Below are 24,296 nucleotides of genomic sequence, written 5' to 3' on the forward strand. Positions count from 1 at the left end.
TTACCCTGCGTAGCGATGTTATTGCTACCAGGAAGGCTGTTTTCATGCTCAGCATTTGTAGTGAGGCTTTGTGTATGGGCTCAAAGGGCGCCTTCATGAGTTCAGTCAGGAGTAAATTGAGGTTCCATGCCAGCGGCGGCATTCTTTTCGGTGGTGCTAATCTTTTAGCTCCCTCGAGGAATCTCTTTACTACCCGAGAGGTAAAGAAACTTCCTCCCGTCTCCCCTCATGTGTATGCTACAATCGCCGCTAGGTGGACTCTTGGTGACGACGAGCATAGATTAGATTTCAGTAGGTGTGTGAGGTATCTAAGCACCGTTGATTCCTTGGTCATTTTGTTTTGCAGTTTATTTCTGGTGCACCAAATAGTAAACCTTTTCCATTTATCTCCATAGCATTTCCGTGTCGTTGGCCTCCTGGCCTCACGCAGCACTCGCATAGTGCTTCGAGGTAGCTTAAGGTGTGCGAACTCTAGGTCCTCAGGAGCCATGCCGCTAGACTGAGGCTCTCTGGCTCTAGGTGTAGAACCTCTCTGTTCTGCATGGAGAGTAAGTCTTTGATTTTTTTGAATTTGTGTTGAGGGCCCTCTGCCATCTCCACTATCTGAGAGTACCACGTTTGTCTTGCCCACTGTGGTGCTACTAGGATCAGCGTCATGTTGCTTGTCCTGCATTTGTTGAGTACCCTGTGCATCAGTGGTATTGGTGGAAAAGCGTAGGCAAATGTTTTTGACCAGCTTATCCATAGGGCATTCCCCTGGGATTGTTTTTCTGGTTGTCTGGATGCGAAGTTTTGGCATTTTGCATTCTGGCGTGTTGCAAATAGGTCTATTGTAGGTTTCCCCCACCTTCTGAATAGTTTTTGCGTTTCCCATCCATTGAGCTCCCACTCGTGGGATGCCGAAGTCTGCCTGCTGAGCCAGTCCGTTTCCACATTGTCCTTTCCTGGAAGGTGTATGGCCAGCAGGTCTATTTTCAGTGGGATTGCCCATCTGCAGATCTCCTGAGCCAGTTTGGATAGGGGGAACGATTGCGTTCCTCCCTGCTTGTTGATGTAGAACATCGTCGTAGTATTGTCTGTTTGTATCAACACTCTTTGGTTGTACAGCTGCCTCTGGAAAGCCTTCAGGGCTAGCAGTACGGTCTTCAATTCCAGGTAGTTGATGTGTTTGACCGCATCCGTTGGAGTCCACAGACCTCTCACTCTGAGCTTATTCATGTGTGCCCCCATCCCCTCTGGGATGCGTCTGTGGTGATGGTCACAGTTGGGTTTGGAGGTGTCAAGGGTTTCCCTGTTGTGATGTTTTCCCTGTTCCACCATGTTATCTCTTCCTGCACTGCGTGTGTTACAACCACTAGATCCTCCCAACTTCTGTTTGCTTGTGACCATTGTTGTTGCAGCCATTCTTGGAATGGTCTCATGTGTAGGCGTACATTGGGGACTAGGTGTATGCATGACGCCATCATCCCCATGATCTTGCTCGCCGTTCTCACTGTCAGAGCTCGCCCCTTCTGGTAGAGACGTGTCTCCTTCAGCAGGGCTTCTGTTCTCCTGTTGCTGGGCATGACTGTTTATGGTGTTGATCTGTGCCCCCAGGAAGATCTTCACCTGTTCTGGTTCCATTGATGATTTCCCCCAGTGAATCGAGAACCCTAGACTTGTTAGTGTATTTGTCACTATTTCTGCATGTTCCTCGCATTTGTCGCGAGTACTTGCTTTGATGAGCCAGTCGTCCAGGTAAGGGTATACATGGATCCCTTCCCTCCGAAGGTATGCTGCTACCGCTGCCAGGCATTTTGTGAACACCCTTGGCGCGGACTTAAGGCCGAATGCCAGGGTTGTGAATTGGTAGTGATCCTCGTTGACTGTGAACCTTACCAGGTTCTTGTGTCGACCGTTCATCGGGATGTGCAGGTAGGCATCTTTGAGATCAACCGTGGACATGAAGTCTCCTCCTCGTAACTGGGGCAGCACTTCTTGCAGCGATGTCATTTTGAATCTCTGAGTTTTTATGAATCTGTTTAGGAACCGTAGATCCAGGATGGGTCTTAGTGTTTCGTCCACCTTTGGGACCAGGAAGTAGTTTGAGTAAACTCCCTTGTTCCTTTCTCTGAATGGCACCGGTTCTATGGCCTTCTTTTGGAGCAGTTGCAGAGTCTCCTTTTTGAGTTGAGCAAGCTCCTGCCCGGAGCGTTGCCTTCTTTTTGGTTTCTTGTTTGGAGGCCTTTTCTCTAGCTCTATACAGTACCCGTACTGTATGACGTTCAGAATCCATTTGTCTGATGTTATTTTTTGTCATTGTTGAAGGTAAAGTTTTAGTCTTCCGCCTACTGGTGTTGCATGCTCGTAGGCGTTTGGTTTGTGAACCCCCCCACTGTGTTCACTATGCGCTTCACCCCCTGGGGTATCCTGAGGGTGAGCCTCTTCTTTCGATGGAAGTCACTTTGAGGAGGGTTGGTCTCCCCCTCTTCTTCTCTGTCCACGTCCGTTTCCCCTCCCGCGAATGGACTGGCCCCGAGGTTGGTACTGCCAGTTCTGCTTCTGCTGGCCCTGCTGGCTGTGACCCTTCACTCTGCTGTCCTTGCTGGAAAGTCTGGTGTGACGTACCCGGCTGGTTTCCTCCCCTTCCGAAGGGTCTCCGAGCTGTGGTGCCTCTTCGCATCCCTCTGAATTGCAGGGCCCCCATGGACCTAGCAGTTTCATTTTCCTTCTTCAGCTGGGAGAGTTTTTCGTCCACCGTGGCACCGAAAAGCGTCTCACCGTTGAATGGTGTGTTCAGTATGTTGTTCTGGACCTCCTGTTTGAAGCCAGAAATTCGGAGCCAGGCTTGCCTCCTCTCCGTGATACCAATAGCCATCAGCCTGCTAGATGTCTCTGCCCCATCCAATGCCGTCTTAATGCATGCGTTAGAAATGCTTTTGCCTTCCTCGACCAGATGTGAAGCTCTCTGTCTGTACTGCTCTGGGAGATGCTTAATTAGGTCTCCCATCTCGTCCCAGTGTTGGTGCTGGTGCCTGTTCAGAAGGGCATTGGAGTTGGCCATGCGCCAGTGCATGGCCGCATTTCTCTCCACCTTCCTCCCAGTGAGGTCCATTCTTCTGCTCTCCTTGTCGGGAGGCGGCCCTGAGGTAGCCCGCACATTGGCCCTCTTCCTGGCCGTGGAAGCAATGATGGAGTCAGCTGTGACTGATCCCTTGATATATGGAGGATCCTGTGAAGAGTGCTTGTACTTCTTTTCAGTTCTTGGAGTGATGGATCTGCAAGTTCCGGGCTCCTTGAATGCCTCCTTCCCTTGGTTCATCACGCTTTGGAGCATGGGGAGGAACTGGCTCCTAGTCTGGATGGGGAGCAGTGTTTCCAGTAGAAAGTCTGCTTTCTGCCTCTCCTCATCCAATTTCACCCCAAAGGCCGCTGCTGGACTCCTGACGACCATGTTGTATGCTCCAATGTCGTCTGGCGGCGAAGGCCTCGAAGGATATGTCTCCACGGGCTCCTCGGGACTTTCGGCGTCGAGGTCTTGCCACTCCATCTCCTGAGTCGTCGACGGCGCCGAGCCGTAGATCGACTGCTGCTCGTCTTCTTCTTCCTCATAGTAGGCTTCCTCTTCCTCCTCTTCAGGATCTCTCGACAGATCTTCGGTGTCGAAGTCCTCCTGTTCCTCGACCTAGACGACCTCGGTCGGCGGCCTTACTGGGATCTTGTACGGTCTAATTTTTTCGTCGAACTCCTTCTTCCTCAGAAGGATACTCTCCATCGAGCCTTCTCTTTTTCTTCTCCATTTCGGATCGGCGTCGAGCGCTGGTCTCTTCGACGGAGCTTGCGTCAACGCGGCCTTTTCCTTCGTCGTCGGGCGTCTCACCTCGAGGCCCTGCTTCGACGAACACTGCTTTTCGGCGGGCTTCGGCACCTGGGAGTCCTTCTCGAAGGATCCGCCGGGCCTTTCGTCCTTGGATCCACTTGCGGTCGTCGAAATTTTCGGCGCCGGTGTTCCTTTCGAGGACTTTGACTCTGTTTTTCGAGAGTCACGGTCAGGTTTTCGGGGCCCTTTCGGGGCTTTCGTACTCGAAGAGTCTCCTACCTTGTCAGGCGTTTTCTTATCGGTCTCTGCGACCGTGAAGACGTCGGGTCCTTCGGCGATGTTGTCCTCATCGTCGGTGGAGAGGCCCAGCTCGTACAGCGATGGGGCCTTACCCTTGCCTTCCATGTTGAAGTTGGCTCTTCTCTGCCTCTCTCTCACTCGGAGCGTCTTCGGCGTGAAGACGGCGCAGGCGTTGCAATCCTTGCTCACGTGGTCGATCGGCAGGCAAAGGTTGCAGACTGGATGCTGATCCTTCTGCGCGTATTATGGTGGCAGTTACGGCAGAATTTGAATGGTGTCTTGTCCATTGCGCTCAGTTTCTGAGAGCGCATTTTTCAATGGGCGTCGAAGTTTCCGTGGAACTCCACCTTTTTCGTCGTCCCAGCTATATGTTCTTCTTCTCTGTAGTCTTGAATACTTTCTCCTTCGATGAAACTCGCGTACTTATCTTTTCCTTCGTTCAACTCTGGAGCTTCTCGATGACGATCCAGACCCAACGGCGGAAAAAAGAATCTGAAGATGGCGCACACAAGGTGGGACTTCCGCAGGAAGCGCGCCGACGTCACAAGAAGTACACCAAATGGTGGGACGTCGACGCCCACCTGGGCTACGAAAAAAAAGAAAAAGAAAGACTACGAATCCGGACCCAACCACAAGATCGTGGAATAATGCACAGCATAGTGAATCCAGAAAGATTCACGCTGCAAAACTGAGTACGGTAAATGCCTTTTAGAGCCATCTGATGACAGCTACTGAAATGGAGCGTGTTGTTTCTATCAGTACTTTTGGTAAAAACATCAGTTTCAATTCTGTTCCAGTTTTTTCTAATGAACGCATACAAAAATGTAATTTGTTCAGTACGCCTGGTATTCGTGAACTTGATGAGTTCATCGATGTTGTTCAAATAGTTCAGAAAACTTTTTACTTCGATTATTGGGCCTTGCCATACTAAAAAAATGTCATTGAATCATCGCCAGTATACCAGTATCTTATGCGACCAATTTGAATGTGTTAAGATGTTATCAATTTCGAATCTATACATGAAGAGGTTCGCATAACATGGTGCTGCACAATTGCCCATTGATGTCCCTGATACTATTCATCATTCCACCGAAAGTAACTATGAAAAGGTGTAAAGTGAAGAAGTTCCAACAAGAACACTTTCAGGTCTTCGTCAATGTCGTGATTGATTAGAAATGATTCAACTGCTTCAATCCCTTGACTGTGTGGAATAGACGTGTAAAGTTAACATACATCAAGATATTTTCCCGTTGGAAATATGAGATATTTGTCTTTTTCAGTAATGGTTCCCATGTTATCTCATAAAGGATTATCCCAGGAGTCCACATTTATATATGTTAGCGAAGATACATAAAAATGATCAGAAACCTCCATTTCGTCCCATCGGGTCTACTAAAGGTTCCATTCATGAACCAACGGGAAAATATCTTGACAGACACTTAGAACCAATCGTACAGAAAATGTCTATGTATTTACGTGACACAATTGATTTTTTTAAACAAAATTAACACCTTGGAATTTGATGGGAACAGCACATTGACATTATGCACCATTGATGTAACGGACGTGTTCCGGCTGCTGGTGGGGTAAAGGACGCGCGGCGTGTATTTCAATAACGCGGGCCCCCTGCCAGTCGGAAGACCGCACCGCGTCAAGGGCAAGAAAGAAGATCAGCCATGTAGGAGCGAAGGCTCCTGCGGCTATGACGACACACAATTATACACCAATAAAAAGCGGTCGCGGAGCGGAAAGCTCCAGCGGCGCTCACAATTACCTCAATTACGAAGATAAACAATAAAGCAAGAAAGCACACTTATCTGATTGCTGCTGGAGCAGCGAAGAAAAAGGAATCTAGAAGGACGACACAGGATGTTATGTAATGGACTGTTGTGTCATTGGTTGAAATATGTTGATGTCACTCCCTAGTGTTCATGGGAGATGTTTTTTGATGAACTTTTACAAACTTAAAATGACTGCTGGAGTAATCTAACTATAATTAAAGTGAAGAGAGAGCAGCTTAATCCTCGCTTCCGTGTGCTTGATAGAATTTAAACTTTCCTTTACATTAGCTAGGACATTTTTCAGTACAGACTATGGTTGAATAGGTTTGCACCTCTATTGTGGTATGTAGCTGGTGATACTTCACTATAACAGCCATTATCATATGTGCTTGTGTGTAATTCAAAATAACAAACAAAAGTATAGACTATGGTAATGTCCTTATGAATGAATTGTCCAAATGTGCCAGAGCTCTCCTCATGTCATCCTTCATGCTGCAGCTAGCTTTGTTTCAAATACAAAAATAATTCAGTGCATTACACTAGTGCTTACCTGTCTGTGTTGGGCTTCCTCTGAATGTTGCTCAGCATATGAAACTGTATGCATTAACCACAAGGGGAACCACCAGAGCATGTGTGAATTACTCGCCACAAAAACAACATATCTAAAGGGAAACTAAGAAACCAGGCTCTGCTAAAGCTGGAAAATTCTAAATTTTGAAAATCCTTCCCACTAAAATAATTCTTCTATGGTAATGCACCTGAAAAATTGAATGTTCTTCTAGTACAAGTACCTCAAATAGTACTTTGTGAAACACCTTACATGAGCTGCAGTGAAAATCTGAACATTAGTCAAAATTAAATAAAATCAGTCAAAATTAGAAAAATTCCTCTACTTCCTTCATGCACTATTATTCTGTAAAATCCTATTGATAATGTCATGTTTTATTTCCACCAGTGCTTTGTTTCACTTCACTATTTTGTAAAGCACTCCTTGACCCCAAATTAGTTGGATTGAAGCTCAGAACATGCTAGCCATCCACTCAGTAATTCCAAATGAATAGTAAGGGAATGATTTACGGAGAAGAGGGAAGGATCTTAACCAGTAGTTCTGTATTATCCGCACTGTCGAATAATTTCAACCAAAATGACTGAAAGAAAGTGATCAATAACTGGGCATTTACAAAGAAATATTGGAGAATCTTTTGACACAAAACAGGTCAATCCTATTGATGAGATTAGTATGGTTGACTGATCAAGTAGATTCAGCATTCAGACCTGGCCACTAATCCCCTCCATTCTAATTTCACCCAACACAGCTTTTATACCCGATTCAGTGCTCAGCAAAGAAAAGCAAAACTGTGCCAGCTCATGCTGTAATTATCTATGACAGATTAATGTTACATTATTATTTTCTCTAGCGGTTTGGGCTCATTAAAGCTGAAATTGGCTCAAAGTTGGTAACATATGCAGGTCAGCTTGTTGCCTTTTCATGAGAGGGTGAACTACAGCATTTTTCCAAAAGGACCATAAAGTTTCAGTGGTCAATGAATACAAAATGGATGGTGTCAAGCTGAGAAATCACAACTGCCAATGAAATCAGTTTATGTTTTCAGGTTGCATAGCTCCTACATCTCTACCACAGCCAGATCGTTTATAGAGTCAGTGCTTGTTCTACATTAAATAGTTTATAAACTGCAGTTTTGTAGTACTTCTGTGTGAATAACTCCTTTCTGGAACTGTTTATCACATGTAAAAATTGCTCTGAATAACATTGGTGTTGTAATTCATGCACTTTAAATAAGTTTGTACAAGTTCACAGACAAGTAGTCTAGCCATGTTAAGTAGATCAAGGATCTGGAACTCTTCTCTCCCGTGCATGAGCCTCTCAAACAATGAGAAAAGAATCTGTCAACACTATCACAAAGAAATTGATACAGTAAAATTCCTCACTTTACAAATTAAATGCATTTACCTGTAAAGAGAAAACTTCCATTTTGAAATTACATGTGCAGAGAAAACGCAAAATTTGTAGTAGGCAAACACATTTAGACATAACCAAATACAATAGATTAATTCAAGTAATGAATTAAGTTAGCATAACTGCTGAAGCCATTTTGAATGTCGACTACACATATTAGGACTAAAAGGGCTGTTTTTGCTTTTAAACTGTTGTTTTGCACAACATATGTTTATCTTTCTTCCCACTGCAGATGCCGTCACTTTCCAGAAGCTTATGGTTAGCTGGTGAACATACATTTGTTATGTATTAGACAACCGATAGTGAGGTTCTCATCAGGAGTAAAGGAGATGGCAGAAAACTTGGCTCGTGGGAAAAACTGTCTGAACTACAAGATCTGTTCAAAGTTACAAGCCAAGAACATGGAGGTGTAAAATCCATTGTAGATGTGGGAATTTACCTACTCCTGAAGACTGATTGGTTTGTGGGAATGGGGAATGGGAGAAATGTTGCAATTAATGTTTTGATGAATAATATTCGCATGTGTTACTTAGACACCGGAGGAAACCATGCCGCAGAACTTAGAAAGCATAGCTTAGAGATGCTTGCTGACTTTTGAGCTGAGAAGACATTTCTAGCCTCTACTAAACTCTATTGATTGAGTGCTAAGGCTTCATGCCTGTGCATTCTTATTCTCCCATCAGAAACCTTCATTTGTTTTTCTGAAACGGACACCTTATATTGCGTTTTTAAAATAATCCCTTTGTCAATTTCTGTGAAGCTCCAATTGGACTTCACTGTTCAGGATAACTGATGTAAATGATAGCACCGTATCCCCTCTCCTTGTCAACTAACAAAGGTCCATACAGCCAATGGCGGGGGTTATTTGATCATTGTACGCAATGTTTGAGATATAAAAATCTCCTCTCCGGCAACACTTTGTAGTGATTTGGGTGAGTTGCTATGTTATTGAAATAAATGTAACTTTTTTTTTTTAAATGTGAAAGCTCAGACAGGTACAGCTCTCTTTAAATAAATATTACTAAGTATTTAATGACCTGCTGCATAAGTCAACCAAATTAGATTATCACCAGCAACAATATCTCAAATGAAAAGAAACAAAGCCAATAACTTCCTCAAAATCTTACTGAGCATATGGAACATTGTGTGCAACTAGCTTTAATTTTTAACTAAGGTGAATATTTAACAAGTAAAGTAACTGGATTTGCGAATACCATAAAACCAGCATTCATAACTGCACATAATTTGCACAAATAGCTTACTTTGTTAAAAGGTTTCTACCACTTAGAAATCACATTGAGAACAAATAAAATGTAATCATGTCCTCCTAATGTATGTTTTTTCCCCGTTTGGTGCTCCGAAAAACACTACCATGCAGGAACATTTAGCTATCGCTTAATATGAAGTGTGCGTTTATTCACTTTAGACAGTGCCTCGTCATCCAATCTCACCTTTACAAGCACGAGAATACCCTCGTTAGTGACATGGTCAGTTTCTATTCTGAAGTATCCTTGTTCATTTCCAGAGATGATTGTAAAGTTTGCGAGCCAATTATCAGTGCCCTCTTGATCCAGATCAAATGCTTTCATGCGCAGAACTTCCACATCTGCCGTGTTCTCATCAACACTCCCTTCATACTGAAATAAAATTTATTTTTGTAATTAACATTTTACAAATACAGGCTATTACACCATTTTTTAATTTTGTTAAAAAGCTGCAATTGATGGTGTTCTTTTGAAGAATTTTAAAACTACTTTTAATAACTAGTAAAAAACAATTACAGCTGAACAAAAAATGAAAGACAGAAAATAAATGTGGTCTTATTTTTTTGATATTCCATCAACACCAACATTTTCAACAAGCATTGACAAGGCTAACTGAGTGGCCCAAATGTGCCAACACAAGTGTTCGTTCTCAAATGCTGTTCATCATACTAAGTTCTCCCCTATTAGCTTTGCCACTGTTGGGGGAAAGTAGCAAAAAAGGATTGCTTTCTATAGAGAATGCATATAGGAGATAAATGAATGTGGAACAGGATGGATATACTTTTCAGATGTACAATAATCCATGCTGCATTCCAACTGAAGCAACTAGTGGAAAGAGTAATGATGAACAATACAGCCAGTAACGTGATTGGATAGTAATTGACCCTCTGGGTGCAGCAAAAGATTATTCGGTCTGTGCTTTCGATCTAGGCGTAAAAAGGTCCGGAGGCACCGAACACTAAAACTGTCGCTTCTTATCAACAGAAGCAAAACGCATTTGAAATAGCACAATGTGCCGCCAAGTACACATAGTGATTTGGACCACACAATGTTAGGTAGGAATGAAGAGGGATGACAAATGTGCGGAAATTGTTTGGAGTTAATGTCTCAATCTGTGATCAGTAGAGCAATATTTAAGCCATCACCGAATAGTCAGAAGTGGTGAAATATAAAGCGTTTCGAAGTTCTTAAATATTTGTATGCATACGTTAGCAATTATGTGTGGAAGGCTGGCTGCACATTTGAACTAAACTAGTAAAAACAAATGATGGAAGAGTTTGTGGTGGAAACCTTCCTGGCTCCACTTGGTCTCGTTCAGCAGATTGTCAAAGTTTTCTGTTGCAATCCATTTTTTCTCAGTATTGGCATGGACCACGTGCAGTACCATTGAATGATTTCATGCTTCTCTAAAGAATGTCAAAAAGGACACTTCCACCCCGTGTTTTAAGAGTTGTAATTTTTTTTTTTAGCAGATCATTACAGAATTTACAGTGTATGTTACAAAACAGATAGGATGGACGGACCAAATAAGAATGGAGCATAGTGAGGACTGGCTTAAGTCTGTGAAAGGACCACAAAATTCGAGGTGTGTATTTGGACAAGACAATGGCGACGATAAGGAAAAAGAACAGGGCCTAGTGGAGTTATTATTGCAGACCAATATGTAAGGCTGCTGGACCTGTCAGAAGGCAGCGAGAAGAACAATGCATGGCTAATATTGAACAACTTAAGTTCTTGCTTTCCTTCAGAAAGATGAGTTAACATACCTTTTTGTTGATGTCACACATCACTTACCTGACCAATGTGCAACCGTGTTCAGGTCCACACCCGGTGACACTATAAATTGCTCTAGTTGGGGGTAAAACAAATCTACATTGCATGGTGAGGGAGGCTTCAGAACTTAGGTGCCAAGGGTACAAACTTTCTATTTACTCTTATTTCTCACTGGAGACAAGCAAGGCCTATGATAAGTTAATAAGCAACTTCCTACTTTAGGAATCCAATATGCCACTGTTAACTGCGCACACAGAGCAGGGTGTACTTTGAAACTGGTAACAAGTACATTGCCAACCATTTGCATGCACTTGCATACCTAGGCTGGAAGTGTTGTTCAATTGTTATACTTAGGAAAGAATTGGTGGTAGTTGACTGTGCTGTGTTCTTTCGGTAATTGACAACTTCTGCTGTGTCAGTTTAATGATTGTTAAGCCTAAATGATAATCTTACCTAGACAGGATGGCCCCACTGTAGTACATGTCCCGGTTGCATATCACGTGTGGTTGAGACTTGTGTTAGGCGCTATTGTAAACATCACAGTTGATGCTGGGAATGTAGGGTTGTTTACAGAGATTAAGAATAAAATTGCTAAATTGGAGGTGACTAGTGCAGACTGAATGGGGCTCACAGAGAGTTATGCTGCATATACACATAATTAGCCACTTTACTGTTCTAAGAGACAGTATGCTGCAATGCCTGCAGCAATATGCACAGGTCGTCATAATTGTTTTAACACTACCTACTGGCTTGGATGGCAGCATTTGCTAAATTCTAAGCCCTGAAGGTAAAGGGCATCAACAACTAAGTCAAACGAGATAATCATTCAATTACCCAGATGAGAGAAAGCTAAGGTTTGTGTTTCCAGGAGAAACACTTGAAGGGGGGAGCAAGTTAAAGAGGGTGATTGTTGGGGCAGGGGGGTATGAACATCAAATGTCCTCAGCCAGAGGGAACCTATACCCACAGCTAAAAGGAACCTAACAAAGCTTTATCATGGGTGTGGGTTACAGATTCACTAAAAAGGAGCTATGTACAACTTATAAATTGCAATGCCTGTAATTTTGATTTTCCCGAATTTTATTTTATGTTTGCTGCTGGGACTGTTAAAATGAGTGATTCTGGATTATTGTGGGCAGGGTGTTATACTAGTGTACAGAGATCCTGCTTTAGATAAGTCAGTGAACAAAATAACCCCCAACACATCTACTGTGATGCTGTGGCCTGCTTTCTAAGAGCTGGTGGATAGTAGGAGGAACATCAGTCCTGCTCATGTGGTATACTCTCATACTTTGGTCCATGGGAACACTACTGACTGAATACGTTACTGGGGTTGAAGAGACTGGTATCTAGTATTCAGTATGGAGGCACTCTTCTCTCAGCTCAATACCTCTTTACTTGGTCTTTTTTCTTGAAGAGCGAGGTGTCCCATCATTATGTCTGCTGCACTCTGTTTTTTGATGGACCATCACAGAACATATTGCACTGTTTTGGATATAATTGTTGGATACACCTGCCTATACTCATCCACCAGGGGACATCTTTATGTTATATAGTCGTGGGCATAGGAAAATCAGTTGAGCAAGAGACACAGTCTGTCACTGAAAACAAATTCTCCAAAGAAAATTCAGCATACAGAAGAGAAAGGTCTGCTTTGAAATAAAGATCTGGTGATACTAAGGAGGAGGTGCACTACAAAAGTTGAGAGAGTATCCATCGAGAGTTATGACAGTAATAGACTCCAGATGCACCAAGAAGATGCGACATCAGCTTGTTACTTGGCTTGGTTACAAGTATGAAAACTGGGCCTATCCATTTGTGGGAACTAAACAGTACAAACTATGACCTAACGTCTGATGAGTTATGCATCTCCAACAAGTTCATTGACCATTATCAGGCACTGGGTAAAGTTAACTTCTATGAAGATGAAGCACACAAGGTCATATTGTTAGGCGAATGCAATCAGTATGATGGGATTTGTTGAGCAGGCTGATGTTATTATGAAGCAGGAAATTTAGGTATCATTGGTTTTAAGGGGCAACAGTGGTCTGGGAATTCTGCTACTTACTGGCCATGCATCTACTCACACTTAATATGAAGATGCTGGCTTGTAAAGTGTCTGTAAAGATCATCATCATCATTATTGCCTTTCTGAATCCCACTACGGGTTAGAGAAACTGCTCCTTCTACAAGCTTCTCTCTATGATTAACTGTGCGACACTGATTTCTAACATGCTAATATGATCCTCGTATTTAAAAATCCAGACCAGTCCCTGGCATGGCTCTTAGGTGGGTTATATCAAGTGGCGTCCCAAGAGAAGGCAATTTTCCTTGAAGCCAATAAAGAGTAATTTACTCAGTCAGCTGGATATTAACACATACAATTCTTGAGTATATGAATCAGGACCTCTGGCTAAGATTCTGGATATAGACTCTATGATCGAATTCTGTGCATGCCAGGGTAAGATCGCTTCAACTGAGGAAAGGTTACCTGCTGTCCTGCACCTTATTTGCATGGAGGTGTTTTGTACCTACGCAAAACGAGACAATAACAATGGACTATCCATATCTCCAATATAATCAGACTAATTGTTCAAGGTTGTTCGATCTCATGAGTCAGTGACTGATATGCTGTTTACCGTTTCAAAATCCATCCAAACAACACGTTTACAAGTCAAATGCATTAAGTGGGGAGTTTCAAAACATCCGATGTAAAAGGAAAATTATCTGTGTTCATGACCGGTTTTGTTACTTCGCAAACTTTCCATAAATGCAATGTTAAATGGGTTGTTACAGATATTGTTATAAAACAGACTGAGCAAGACAAACTACACTCTTTCAATCATGGGTCACATAATGGTTTAGAGGGCGGTGCAAGATCTGCCCTGCTTCCCAAAACATACAAGGGATCGGTTAGTACATAATTTTGGCATTAACGGTTTGAATTCACTTGGGGACCTAGTGGATGATTCCTCTTTAAAGACACTGGAAACAATAATCGACTTGCAGAAACATGTAGGTGTACACTTAATGCATTTTGCTAACTAAAAAAAGCCATTGTTTTTTAAGGAAATGTAACTAGAGATCATTCAGCTTGGTCACAGTTCCCTAACCTCCAGAAATAAGCAATGCTTAGCTTAGAGACAAACAATTATATCTACAGAACGCATGGCAGTGCCTCCTACTAGGCACAGTGTAGACAAAAACACAAAATTAGGTATACCAAAAGGAGCAGGTACAATGGAATAACTCGTCTCAAAAGAAAGAGTTAAGCGAAGGACCAAGTTTCATTATGTTTCTAAGAGGTGAGAAATTCACTTGACACCAAATGCATCAAGCAAGCGTTATACATTGCTCAACTCTAGCTTCAATGTTTAAAGATCCATTTACCTGAGCCAAAGACTCATCAAAACTTTTGAGCCTTTAACATAGTCCTGCACACATGTGAATTTAAAGATCGGTAAATTTGTTTCCTATATTGTGCCTATAAAAACACTGGTCCTGTGAAAACCTATACTTCTGCAGGAAAACAGGAAAGGGCCTGGGCAATGACAGGGAGAAGTAGTGCTCGGCAGCAGCAGTGTCAGCCGGATGGGCTGCATTAAGACATATCCTTATGAGGCTTTTACAAGCCAATGTAATTCAGCATGGCATCATGAAGATAAGTGGAAACGTACCAGTTGCTGCTACTGAAAAGAGCGTGTCATGCTCAAGATGGCTGTGTGCATTTGCACGCAAGCATATCAATTTGCTAAGCAGGATTAAAGGAGGACAGAAGATATTGGTGCAAAGAGAGAACCCTTCAAGTCTGTTCTGTACTGATGATCCTTGAGGATAATTGACCAGTGCAATAAGTCTTAAGTTTAGTAGTTGATGCACTAGACATCAAAATGTATTACAAAGAGAGAATAAAATCAGCTTAAAAATTCATGAATTAGCATATTCATAGACATTCAAATCATAGTATAAACATCAAAAAAGTGTACATTCTTCATGTACATGGAGTGGTGATATTTCAGAGCAGGTCACATTAAAAAACAAAGCAACAAGGAGATCAGTGATCAACGTTTACATTTAATACGTTGTATTCCGAAACATATTTACCATGTCTTTTTCAAGAACTGGAATATTATCATTGACATCCACAATATCGATAGAGACAGTAGATGTTCCAACCAATCCTTGTGCATTTCCATCTCGGTCTCTCACTTCCACAACCAAAGTGTAGGAGCTTTGCTTCTGTAATAAAGGTAAGCAAAAACATTCACAAAATTATAAAGGATATCGATTCAGAAATCTACTGATGACAGAGAAAAATAGGCATTCAGAAAACATGCTTCCTGCTTCTGGATATTCATGAATTGAAATGTTTCTTCTTGGTGTTCCCTAATCATGCAAATCCATAGGAGGGGCCCAGGCCATTCAGCAAAATATATTTTAAGCAACACTCCTTACGTTTGTGGGTGAAAAGTCCCACCATACATTGTTCACCAAGGTGAGGAGTCACACTATCTGGCAAACAGATTCAGATGGCGCAGAAAAAGGTCAGCCTGCAAATTAAAGACAGATGTGGAGTCATTCCCATCGAGAGGAAGGAACAACCGCTGTGTAAATATGTACAGGGGAAATCTGGGACTAAATTGTAACACCTAATACTGATGATGCACTCCCCTTAAATGTAATCAATATATTTCCTAAAAGGCTGGTATACGGGAAACTGGCACTGTAGAAGTATGTGGTGAAGAAATAATCCTTAACTTGGAGGGAAGGCAGAATCTGGACTATATTAATGTCAAAGACCTGCTCTGTACTACTCAATTACCTATCCACTAAAAAGATGTAAAAAAGCAGGTGCAGCTCGAAGTCTCTTTCCCATCCTTAAGCACTTGACAATGTAGTTTAGTTACATCTGTCAGAACACAACTGGAGCTAGAAAGGCAGTGTGAAGAGTAATGGAACTTTTGAATTCTGTCTGCACTCTGTCTATACTGCAGTGCCTGCAGGACAAAGAGCATCCCTCCTACTTAAGTAGAGTGAGCTTTGACATCCACATTGCCAAGGACAGATCTAAGAGATTGGAGAGTTCTGCTTGGTGGTAGGTGGAGGGAATAAACCCTACGCTGAAAGAATGGTACTACTTCTTGAGGTGATTGGCATATGGCTGGTTTGGTGAAGCACAGCTCTATATGAACGAGGAAGTTTACAGCCCTTTTGGTAATTTTATTTATTACCAATTTGGTCTCAAGGAGAAAGTTCAAACAAAATAGGAAAACTGCTCCTTATGTGTTACAATGTGGTGACCGAATAGTTAAAATGTCACATACAAGGCACATCCTGCTCTAAAGATGTTGGTGAGGAAAAGACCTCTTACTTTAGATAAAGTATTTAAAGTTAGGTGTATCGAGCCTGTGTATCAGGACTGGGTTTATGACCTCTATAATGAATTCATTATATTATATAAGTTTAATTACAAATAAGGCTTCTGGTTTAATGGGATTTTTTTTTTTTTTTTATTTTTTTTTTAACATTTCCGTCTGTATCCATATTTATTTTTGGGCCATCTTATTGTGATTTATCCATTTTTATTTTGTGTTTCAAGAATAAACGTAGATGTAAAATGGTATATTTCCGCGTTTATATAACTCTTCGATGTGCACTCCAACATGGAAGCTCGTCACGTTTTAGCCAACTAAGCAGCCACGTATACCAAAGACTACACTCGCAGGTACATATTAGCATCATACTACAAATATATGTTAACATATGCCTGTATTTAAGGAATTAACATCCGGTATTTTAACCCTCCATGCTGTCTGCTAGCTCAGCTGTTGCCTAGAATTCATAAAAGAAAGCATGGAGAGTTTTTCAGAAGAAGCACCATTTTCAGTATTTTTCCGCTTTTAAAAATAAATGCAGACAGTAAACACTTTTTCTGTCTGTATTTATCAGTAAATGCTGAAAACCGAAGCCTTAATTACAATACAAGATTTCACTTTTTGCCACGTTGCAACTTCCCCTTGAATTACAAAAAGTTAACAGATGTTAATCAAGTAGCAGAGTAAATCCAGAAATGTAACAAAAAAATCTCAAAAACTTTATATTATTCAATATCTAAAAACTAATGTACATAATAACCAAAAAAGCTGATTTCATGAGTAGACAACTTCTTAAAAACAAGTTATAACAATTTAGCCACTCGACTCAGCTCTGAAATGCATCCCTATTAATACCATTACTTAAGACTTTAACCACTTAAATGCGGTGGACAAAATGTTCATCTCCACCACATAGTGAGGTGGAAATCCACAGCATAAGCATATAACTCCTTTTGATGCAACACCAGAAGGATTATTGTGTAAATAAATAAATTTAAAAAAATTTGAAAGCGAGGTAAGAGCTTGCCTCGTGTCAAATTATTTTTTTATTGTTACTGTGATGCTCAGCGCATGGATGTCACAGTAACAAAGTGAAAGCAGACAGCACCATTGAACATGGTCTGATTTCACTTTAATTTGTGCCACTGGGCATAACTGACCCCTAAGCACCTTTGTCTGCAGGCGATGTACCCTTTCCAGCGGTGGCTCTCTAGTGGATCCTTGCTTTGGGATCAACAAAGGACAGCAATCCCTAGGCATGGATCCACCCACAAGACAGTGATACTTGGGGGGGTGGGGATGATAATCATGTGCTCCCTCAGCCCAAATAAATAAACCAATTTTCTGCTCTCCATGTGGGTGAGGAGGTGACTTGGGAGTTTACCCCATATTTCCACAGAGGGTGAAGGGGTGGGTTGGGGAGGGGGTTTGGCAGAAAGCCCACTAGGGATAAATTATAAATAGGAAAAAAAGAAAACTAAAACAAAAAGAACTGCCCACTCCATAAAGCGGCCAAATAGTATTTCTTCAACCACTCCCCCACCCCTGCCTTCCTCCTCACCTTTGGGGAATGCGAAGACCAGAATTAAGTCATATTGTCACAATTTTCATATGTTCCTGTCACGGACGATAGGCTCAGCCACTCAAGTGGTATACTGTTTTTGTCAGAAGAGTGGGAATGCCATAGATTTCGGAGCTTTGCCTCACAGGAATGTGTGATTTTATTTAAAGTTTGAGGTTAAAATCTACAAATTCAAGACCCAGCATAGTCAAGGGTGGTGTGCCCATCGTGCATTACCCTACTTTCGCTTACCCAGAATGTCCTATTCTGGGTAAGACAAAGTAGTGTAATGCGCGATGGGCACACCACCCTGGACTACGCTGGGTCTCTATTTTTCAGAAAAGTCTTCAATTTGTAGATTTTATGAGCTTGGCATAAATACCGCAGCTACCCACATCACTAAAATAGGTCATTTTGCAAGTCAAAAATGTTGATGTCCCCACGTGGCATTTTGGAGTCGTTTCTGTGGCGAGCTATAGGTCCAGACACAAAAGGGGGCACCATTTTTACCTAGAGAAGTGTGGGAATACAGAATTGGAAATTATCAATGTAATTTCTCCCCGTTGTTGGGGGTTTAATTAATGTAAACCATTACAGTACAAGAAATAACATTTTGCGAAATGCCCTCTGCATAACGATATTAAGGGTAACCTCAAATTCAGAGTTGTTCAAATAACCACTACTCTTAAACTCTGTATATTGTGTGCATTTTAAAAATAAGTCATTTTCCTGCATACCTAGTTTTTTATTAATTATATCTCACCGCATGAATTGCTACTTGGTTGTTACACAATGGAATATGATTATATGCTGCAGCTCAAATTGTTGGCTCTGAGAATTGCGTGCTTTGGACAACCAATAATCATTAAATATCTCTTTCACCAGAAGGGTCTGTCAGATGTTAGAGTATATTATCTTTGTAAATCTGACAATGGGGGAAAATTTACAGATGAAACTATAGTCACCTATTTCTATTTTTCTCCTACTTAATTTTCATTATTTCAACAATTATTTTTTTGGGGGGGGAAACATGAGCTATTTACATAAGACCCACTGCTGAATTCAGAATTGTCTACTGAAATCTACAGCCTTCCTGTGGCACCAATGGGTTTCACACCAATTTCAAAGAAACTGCAAGTAGGCAGAGACACCACAAAAAATAGGAAAAACCGACTAGCACTTAAAAAAATGCAAAAACTTCAGTATAACTTTTTTTTTTTATTATTTACAACCCTGCTTGTTGCTGAAACCTGAGAAGTTGTTTATCTTAACACAGTAAACTCTTTCTTGATGGCATTTTTATTATATATTTAAAAAACAAGCTTTCTTACACAGCCCTTTTATTTTGATTTTTCCACAAAATTAGCCACATTTAGACTAGTTTCTCGGTTTTTCTCTGGGGGAATCCAGAAACCCAAGTACCTTTAGAATCCACTGGATTTTGGAAAAAAAGGATACCAATTAGGCCTGAATGCTTTTTATGGAAAACAAAAGTTATGAAGGCTTAAGTGTGAAGTGCCTCAAACATCTAAGAAAGGGCTCAGCACTACGGCAGGACACAACTCAGCAATTAAGAGGTTAAAAGCATTTGACTTTCAGACAATATACACAGACAACAGCTTAAGGGACAAATGGATTAATTGTTTTAATCACATAATCTGCAATTAAAAAGACGAGTCCTTGACTTGCTCCAACCTGCTCTTAAATGCTCAATAGGGAATAACAAAAAACATATAAAAATAACTTCAGTCTATTCAGTTAATCGGCAGCTGTACAACAGGACTGAATCAATGGATAAGCGTGTTCCATTTGCTTGTTATCAGCACGATCCAAAGTCCGAGAGATTAGCTGCAACTGCTATTTTATAATGGCTTGCAAAGATAAATCTGACATTTTGAGATACTTTATGGCTGAATTAAGGTAATTAGCCTAGTGTTTGGTTCATGGACCAATTTCTGCTTCAATGAACCTTGACTAACATTCTTGATATGATGCCCCAATTTTTAAAAAGCTGCTTTATAGGTAAGTCTTGTCAGCCCAAGTTCTAGGAATATTTGTGATCTAATGGTACTCTTTGGTAATCAATGCATTTTTATAAAGGCATTACACTGTAGCAACTCCAGGGTGGTGGTAACCTTTAGCGGCATACAAATTTAAGACACAAATTTGGCTTTAAAACCTTTAATATGGCTTCTGTGGAGGTACTATATAGCTTTATATTTAGCCTCACATAGCAAAAGTTATTAAGGATCCTCTATTCTTTATAGACGAAGGGTGATATTTTCGGAAACCCCTAAGACCCACTAAGACACTTAGATAGTTGATAATATTTTGATTCAAGAACCAGGAACCCAAATGCAACGTCTTATTTGCTTTGCTTTTATGCCTAACTAATACCATGAACTTAGTTTTAGAACGGTTCACAACCAGCTTATTTGTTAACAGATATTCATGCCGGTAATGATCTCTGTTGGCCAATACTGGTTCAATTTAAGATATCCACGTTACCAGCATATTACGAAATGCGTATATGTTACTGTTCTGTTTCAGGTGGAAATGATCTTGACTTTTTAAGGGTGCAACCAAAACTTGCAGTTTTAAGGTTAAAGTGAACACCAGAGGGACCAAGACACATCCCTGCTTCAGCCCCCCAACCCACCTCAAGCAGCACGTTTACTCCACAGAAGAGAGCAACCCACCCAGTCAATTGCAGCAGTATAATCGATGCAGCACACAAACTCTCTCCCAGCCTTTAGGCAGCTTGAAAAGCCATATAGGATAATGCAACAAAATTACAAATGGTGTTACATCTATCCCCAAAACCAGTTCAATAAAAATGGAAATATCGGTTTGGTCCACACATTTTTTGTAATTCACCCAAAAGAATACTGGTGTGGGCTTTATCATCAAGGTCTAAAATATTGATTAGATGATAGTTAGCAGGATCAGTCATATTTTCCAATATTATAATGGGTGCAATATAGAACCGCATCATAATTCTGGGACCTGTGAATACTCTAGTCAGGCCTGTAAGCCAGTTTTCATTTAGATCCTATTTAAATAACGAGCCTAGGATATCACTGGGGCTGGAGGCTTTTCTGGATTTGCATGTATTAAGTGCATTTTAGTGATCATTGGCCAAATATTTTCAACTAAGCATATTGGCTCAGTGTTACTGGCCATGGGCACACTTTGGACGTGGCCCGAAATTAGGGATTTTTTGTTGTTCTACCCAGTAAAGCTGGCTCCGTATATGGTATGCCACTAGGTGGTTATACCGTGCACAGCATCCAGAGATTCCAAACAAGAGTACAGGGCTCAATGTAAATCTAAAGTGCTCTATTAGTGGTAGTGTGGGCGAGCAGCCTTAGGCCCAAAACAGAGGAGTGCAAGAGATTTATTCCACAACATTAAGCAATAAGGGTCATACGACTCAAAAAGGAGATCAACACCAATTTTATAAAAATATGCTTTGTTTGAGGTTTGTTTTTTAAACCAAGATCTTCGCAATAAGGTAGGAACATTCTCTGCAGGAAAAATACTTAAGACTTTCAAAAGTCGACACTCGGTGCAATGTTAAAATAATTCAATGTTATCCTACAGAGGAAAACAATAATGGAGGTTATACATGTAAGGATCCAACTTACAGTTCCAGCCTTTGGGACCAAAGGCCAGCAAGGGTCAGGTGAGTACCAAAACTGCGCTACCAGCAGCACAGGGTCGGTCGGGTGCAGAGGTCAAAATCGGAGTTCGGCCTGATGTGTTTCAACGGAGACTGGGGGTGCTCGAAGCCATTCTGCTTAAAGGCAGGTAAATCGGTTGCAGTGGCCAAGCTTTGGGGGTTAGAGTAAGCACGAGGGGCCACCAAGCAGCACCAATCATACACCACCAGCGGCACAAGGGTTGCCGGGTGCAAATTCAGCATTGGGCGCCCTATGCTTTTCAACGGAGAGCTTGTTTCAGATTAACAGGCTGCAGGCGTCGCACTGGAGGTTGCAGGAGGGAGACCATAGCCAGCAGAGGTAAGTAGAGATGTAGGAAGAGGTAGGGGCACAGTCTATTCAGCACACCAAGGCCCAGGGGCTTTGGGTGCAGCAGTTCCTTTTAACATCAGATTCTTCTTACCTGAGCAGGTCGCGGTTAGGGGAAGCCTCTGGATTCAGGCTGCAGGCGTCATCGTGGAGTCCAGGAGAGGTCAGTCAATGCTGGACATAAGGTCAGGATCGCTGAGAAACCTGTTCTGGTTTGGTGGTCCACCTGGACAAGGGCCAGAGGCGTCAGGAGCAGAGTGGGCAGGACTCACTGATCTGGAGTGCACCGGAGTCCTTTGTATACATTTCTTGGGGACAAAGCTGCAGTCGAAGGTCAATCAATCATCCTCAGATTCTGGAAGTTGCTGGCTACTGGCCAGGCATCGTCGTCTTTGCAGGGTTTTTGAAGTTGGAGACAGGTAGGTAGGGCTGGGGCCAAGTCAGTAGTAGTCTTCAGGCTTTGTTGCATGGCATCTTCTTCATCTTTCTTCTTAGGTCAGCAGGGAGCTAGTTTCAGGGTCTGGGGGAGCCACCTAAATTCTAAGGTATTTTAAAGGGGTGTCAGGTAGGCCAGTGGGCACCTTACTTGGGAGTGACTACACCCTCAATTAAGCCATCCTCCTGTGGGAGGGAGCATAATCCTAGCCCTGATTGGACGTGTCTCCCCATCTTCAAGATGGCAGGGACTGAAAGATGTGCTTCTTCTCTCCTTCCCCATTTTAGGGGTGGAGTTGGCAGAGGTGGGCACACCACCTATTCTTCCTAGTATTCCCGCCAGTTCTTCCATCCAGAGTGAGGGTGTGAACTGGGGGCTGCCATCTGCTGCTAGCAGCAGAGGCGCAGGGTCACATTACAAAGGCGGCAGGCCTTTCAAGCTTCCCTCCCGAGCACGATGCCCATCCTGGGGGTGGAACTGTGACACCTCTGCCCAGGATGTGCATTGTTTCTGGTCCCAGAGAGCAGAGGCTCTCGACCCAGGATTCCAGAAACATGTCTGGTGGTGGTAGGTTGCCTACAGCCAGTCAGACACCACACCAGAGTTGGTAGGTTTTCAGGAGGCATCTCTGAGGTGCCCTCTGAGTACATATTGCAATAAAGCCCACACTGGCATCATAAGAGGAGTTGTTTGGTACCAAAAACTCCTGGGTTCATTGAAGCCATCATGGTCCTGGGGAAACTAGAGTTGTTGAGTTTCCAGCCCATGTACTCTCTATGGCTTCCTTGGTACTTACAATATATCTATGAAAATGTTTTTATATTTTAGGGCCATATCTGCCCATGCAGATATGCCCACACCTGGGATATAGAGTACACTGCCTTAGGGCTGTAAGGCCTGCTCGAGGGGTGACTTACCTATACCTGAGGCAGTGCTGGTTGGCATGGTGACTGTCGTTCACTGCACCAAGGCATACAAGCTGCAGTGGCATGGCCTTGTTGAGGGGTCCCTCGGGGCCCCTCCTCAGTTCCCATGCTCCAGGAACCTAGGGTACCATTTCCTAGGGACTTACAGGGGACTGAAGTTGCCAATTGTGGAACACTTTTAGGGAAATAACACTGGTAGTGGGAGCCTGGACAGCAGGGACCAGTACTCTACAGGCAAAGTTGCATCAAAATCCAGGCAAAAAGTGTGTGGGGGGGGGGGAGGGGGTTAACAACTGCAGTGTATGCACAGTTCGTATATGAACAGGGGAGGGCCAACTGTTCAACTTCTGACTGTTGAATAAGAGGCTTGGTGTCTAAACTAGCTATGCTGGTGGTCAAGGAGTACAATAAAGCTAACTGTGGCTCAAGCTTGTTATATTGCCAGTTTAATGTCTTCTTGGCCACAGGAAGGCTGGAGAATATGGTGAAAAGAGCTATATCATTTATGTTCTTGTGTGGCACGGTTGTGTAAACAGCAGAAGAGACTCTGCCATGACATACGTTCACATAAAATAAACTGACAATCTAAAAAACTTAATGTGAAACTCAGCTCACACTTTTTTTTAGCTGCCTGCCTTTCCTGATAAAGAAGAGTTGTTTAAAAACGATAACTCAATTATTCAGGCATTATTCTAAGTATGTTCGCTACAAAGAACTTGTCTAACAGTCTCAATTTGTGTGTTCACTACAAATAACCTATCCAGACTTGATGAAATTGAGTTAGTGCAAAGAGTATCCTGTGATTTTTTTTTTTAGGTAATTCGTGGATCAGTAATCTTTTTAGCGACATCTAGAGAGAACCCAGAGTTTATGGAACCTTTAGAGTATTTTGTGATCCTAGACAGCTTACAGATAGACAAAATAAGCTTTTTGCCAGTTCTTTTCATGGAAAACCTGAAGAACACAGTATCTGAGAACCTCCAGGAAAACTGAGCAAAGTGAAATGGAGTAGAGTGGACTGCCCCCTTCTGGCATTACTGCCATAATTTCACCATACACCGCCTTCTCACC

General features: G+C 42.2%; 1 protein-coding gene across 1 annotated transcript in view; it reads right to left on the reverse strand.

Moving 5' to 3' along the window:
* The window catches only part of LOC146831408 (desmoglein-2-like), a 410,122-nt gene that overhangs the window by 159,842 nt on the left and 225,984 nt on the right, over positions 1-24,296 (reverse strand). Inside the window, exons 7-8 of the mRNA XM_085605709.1 lie at positions 15,001-15,135; positions 9,310-9,495 (exon numbers count right to left, since the gene is read on the reverse strand). Of these exons, the coding sequence (XP_085461835.1) occupies positions 9,310-9,495; positions 15,001-15,135 (321 nt within the window). The remainder of the gene's footprint in view (positions 1-9,309; positions 9,496-15,000; positions 15,136-24,296) is intronic.

The sequence above is a fragment of the Triturus cristatus genome, chromosome 5_1 (genome assembly GCF_964204655.1).
Source record: "Triturus cristatus chromosome 5_1, aTriCri1.1, whole genome shotgun sequence".
NCBI classification, from domain to species: domain Eukaryota; kingdom Metazoa; phylum Chordata; class Amphibia; order Caudata; family Salamandridae; genus Triturus; species Triturus cristatus.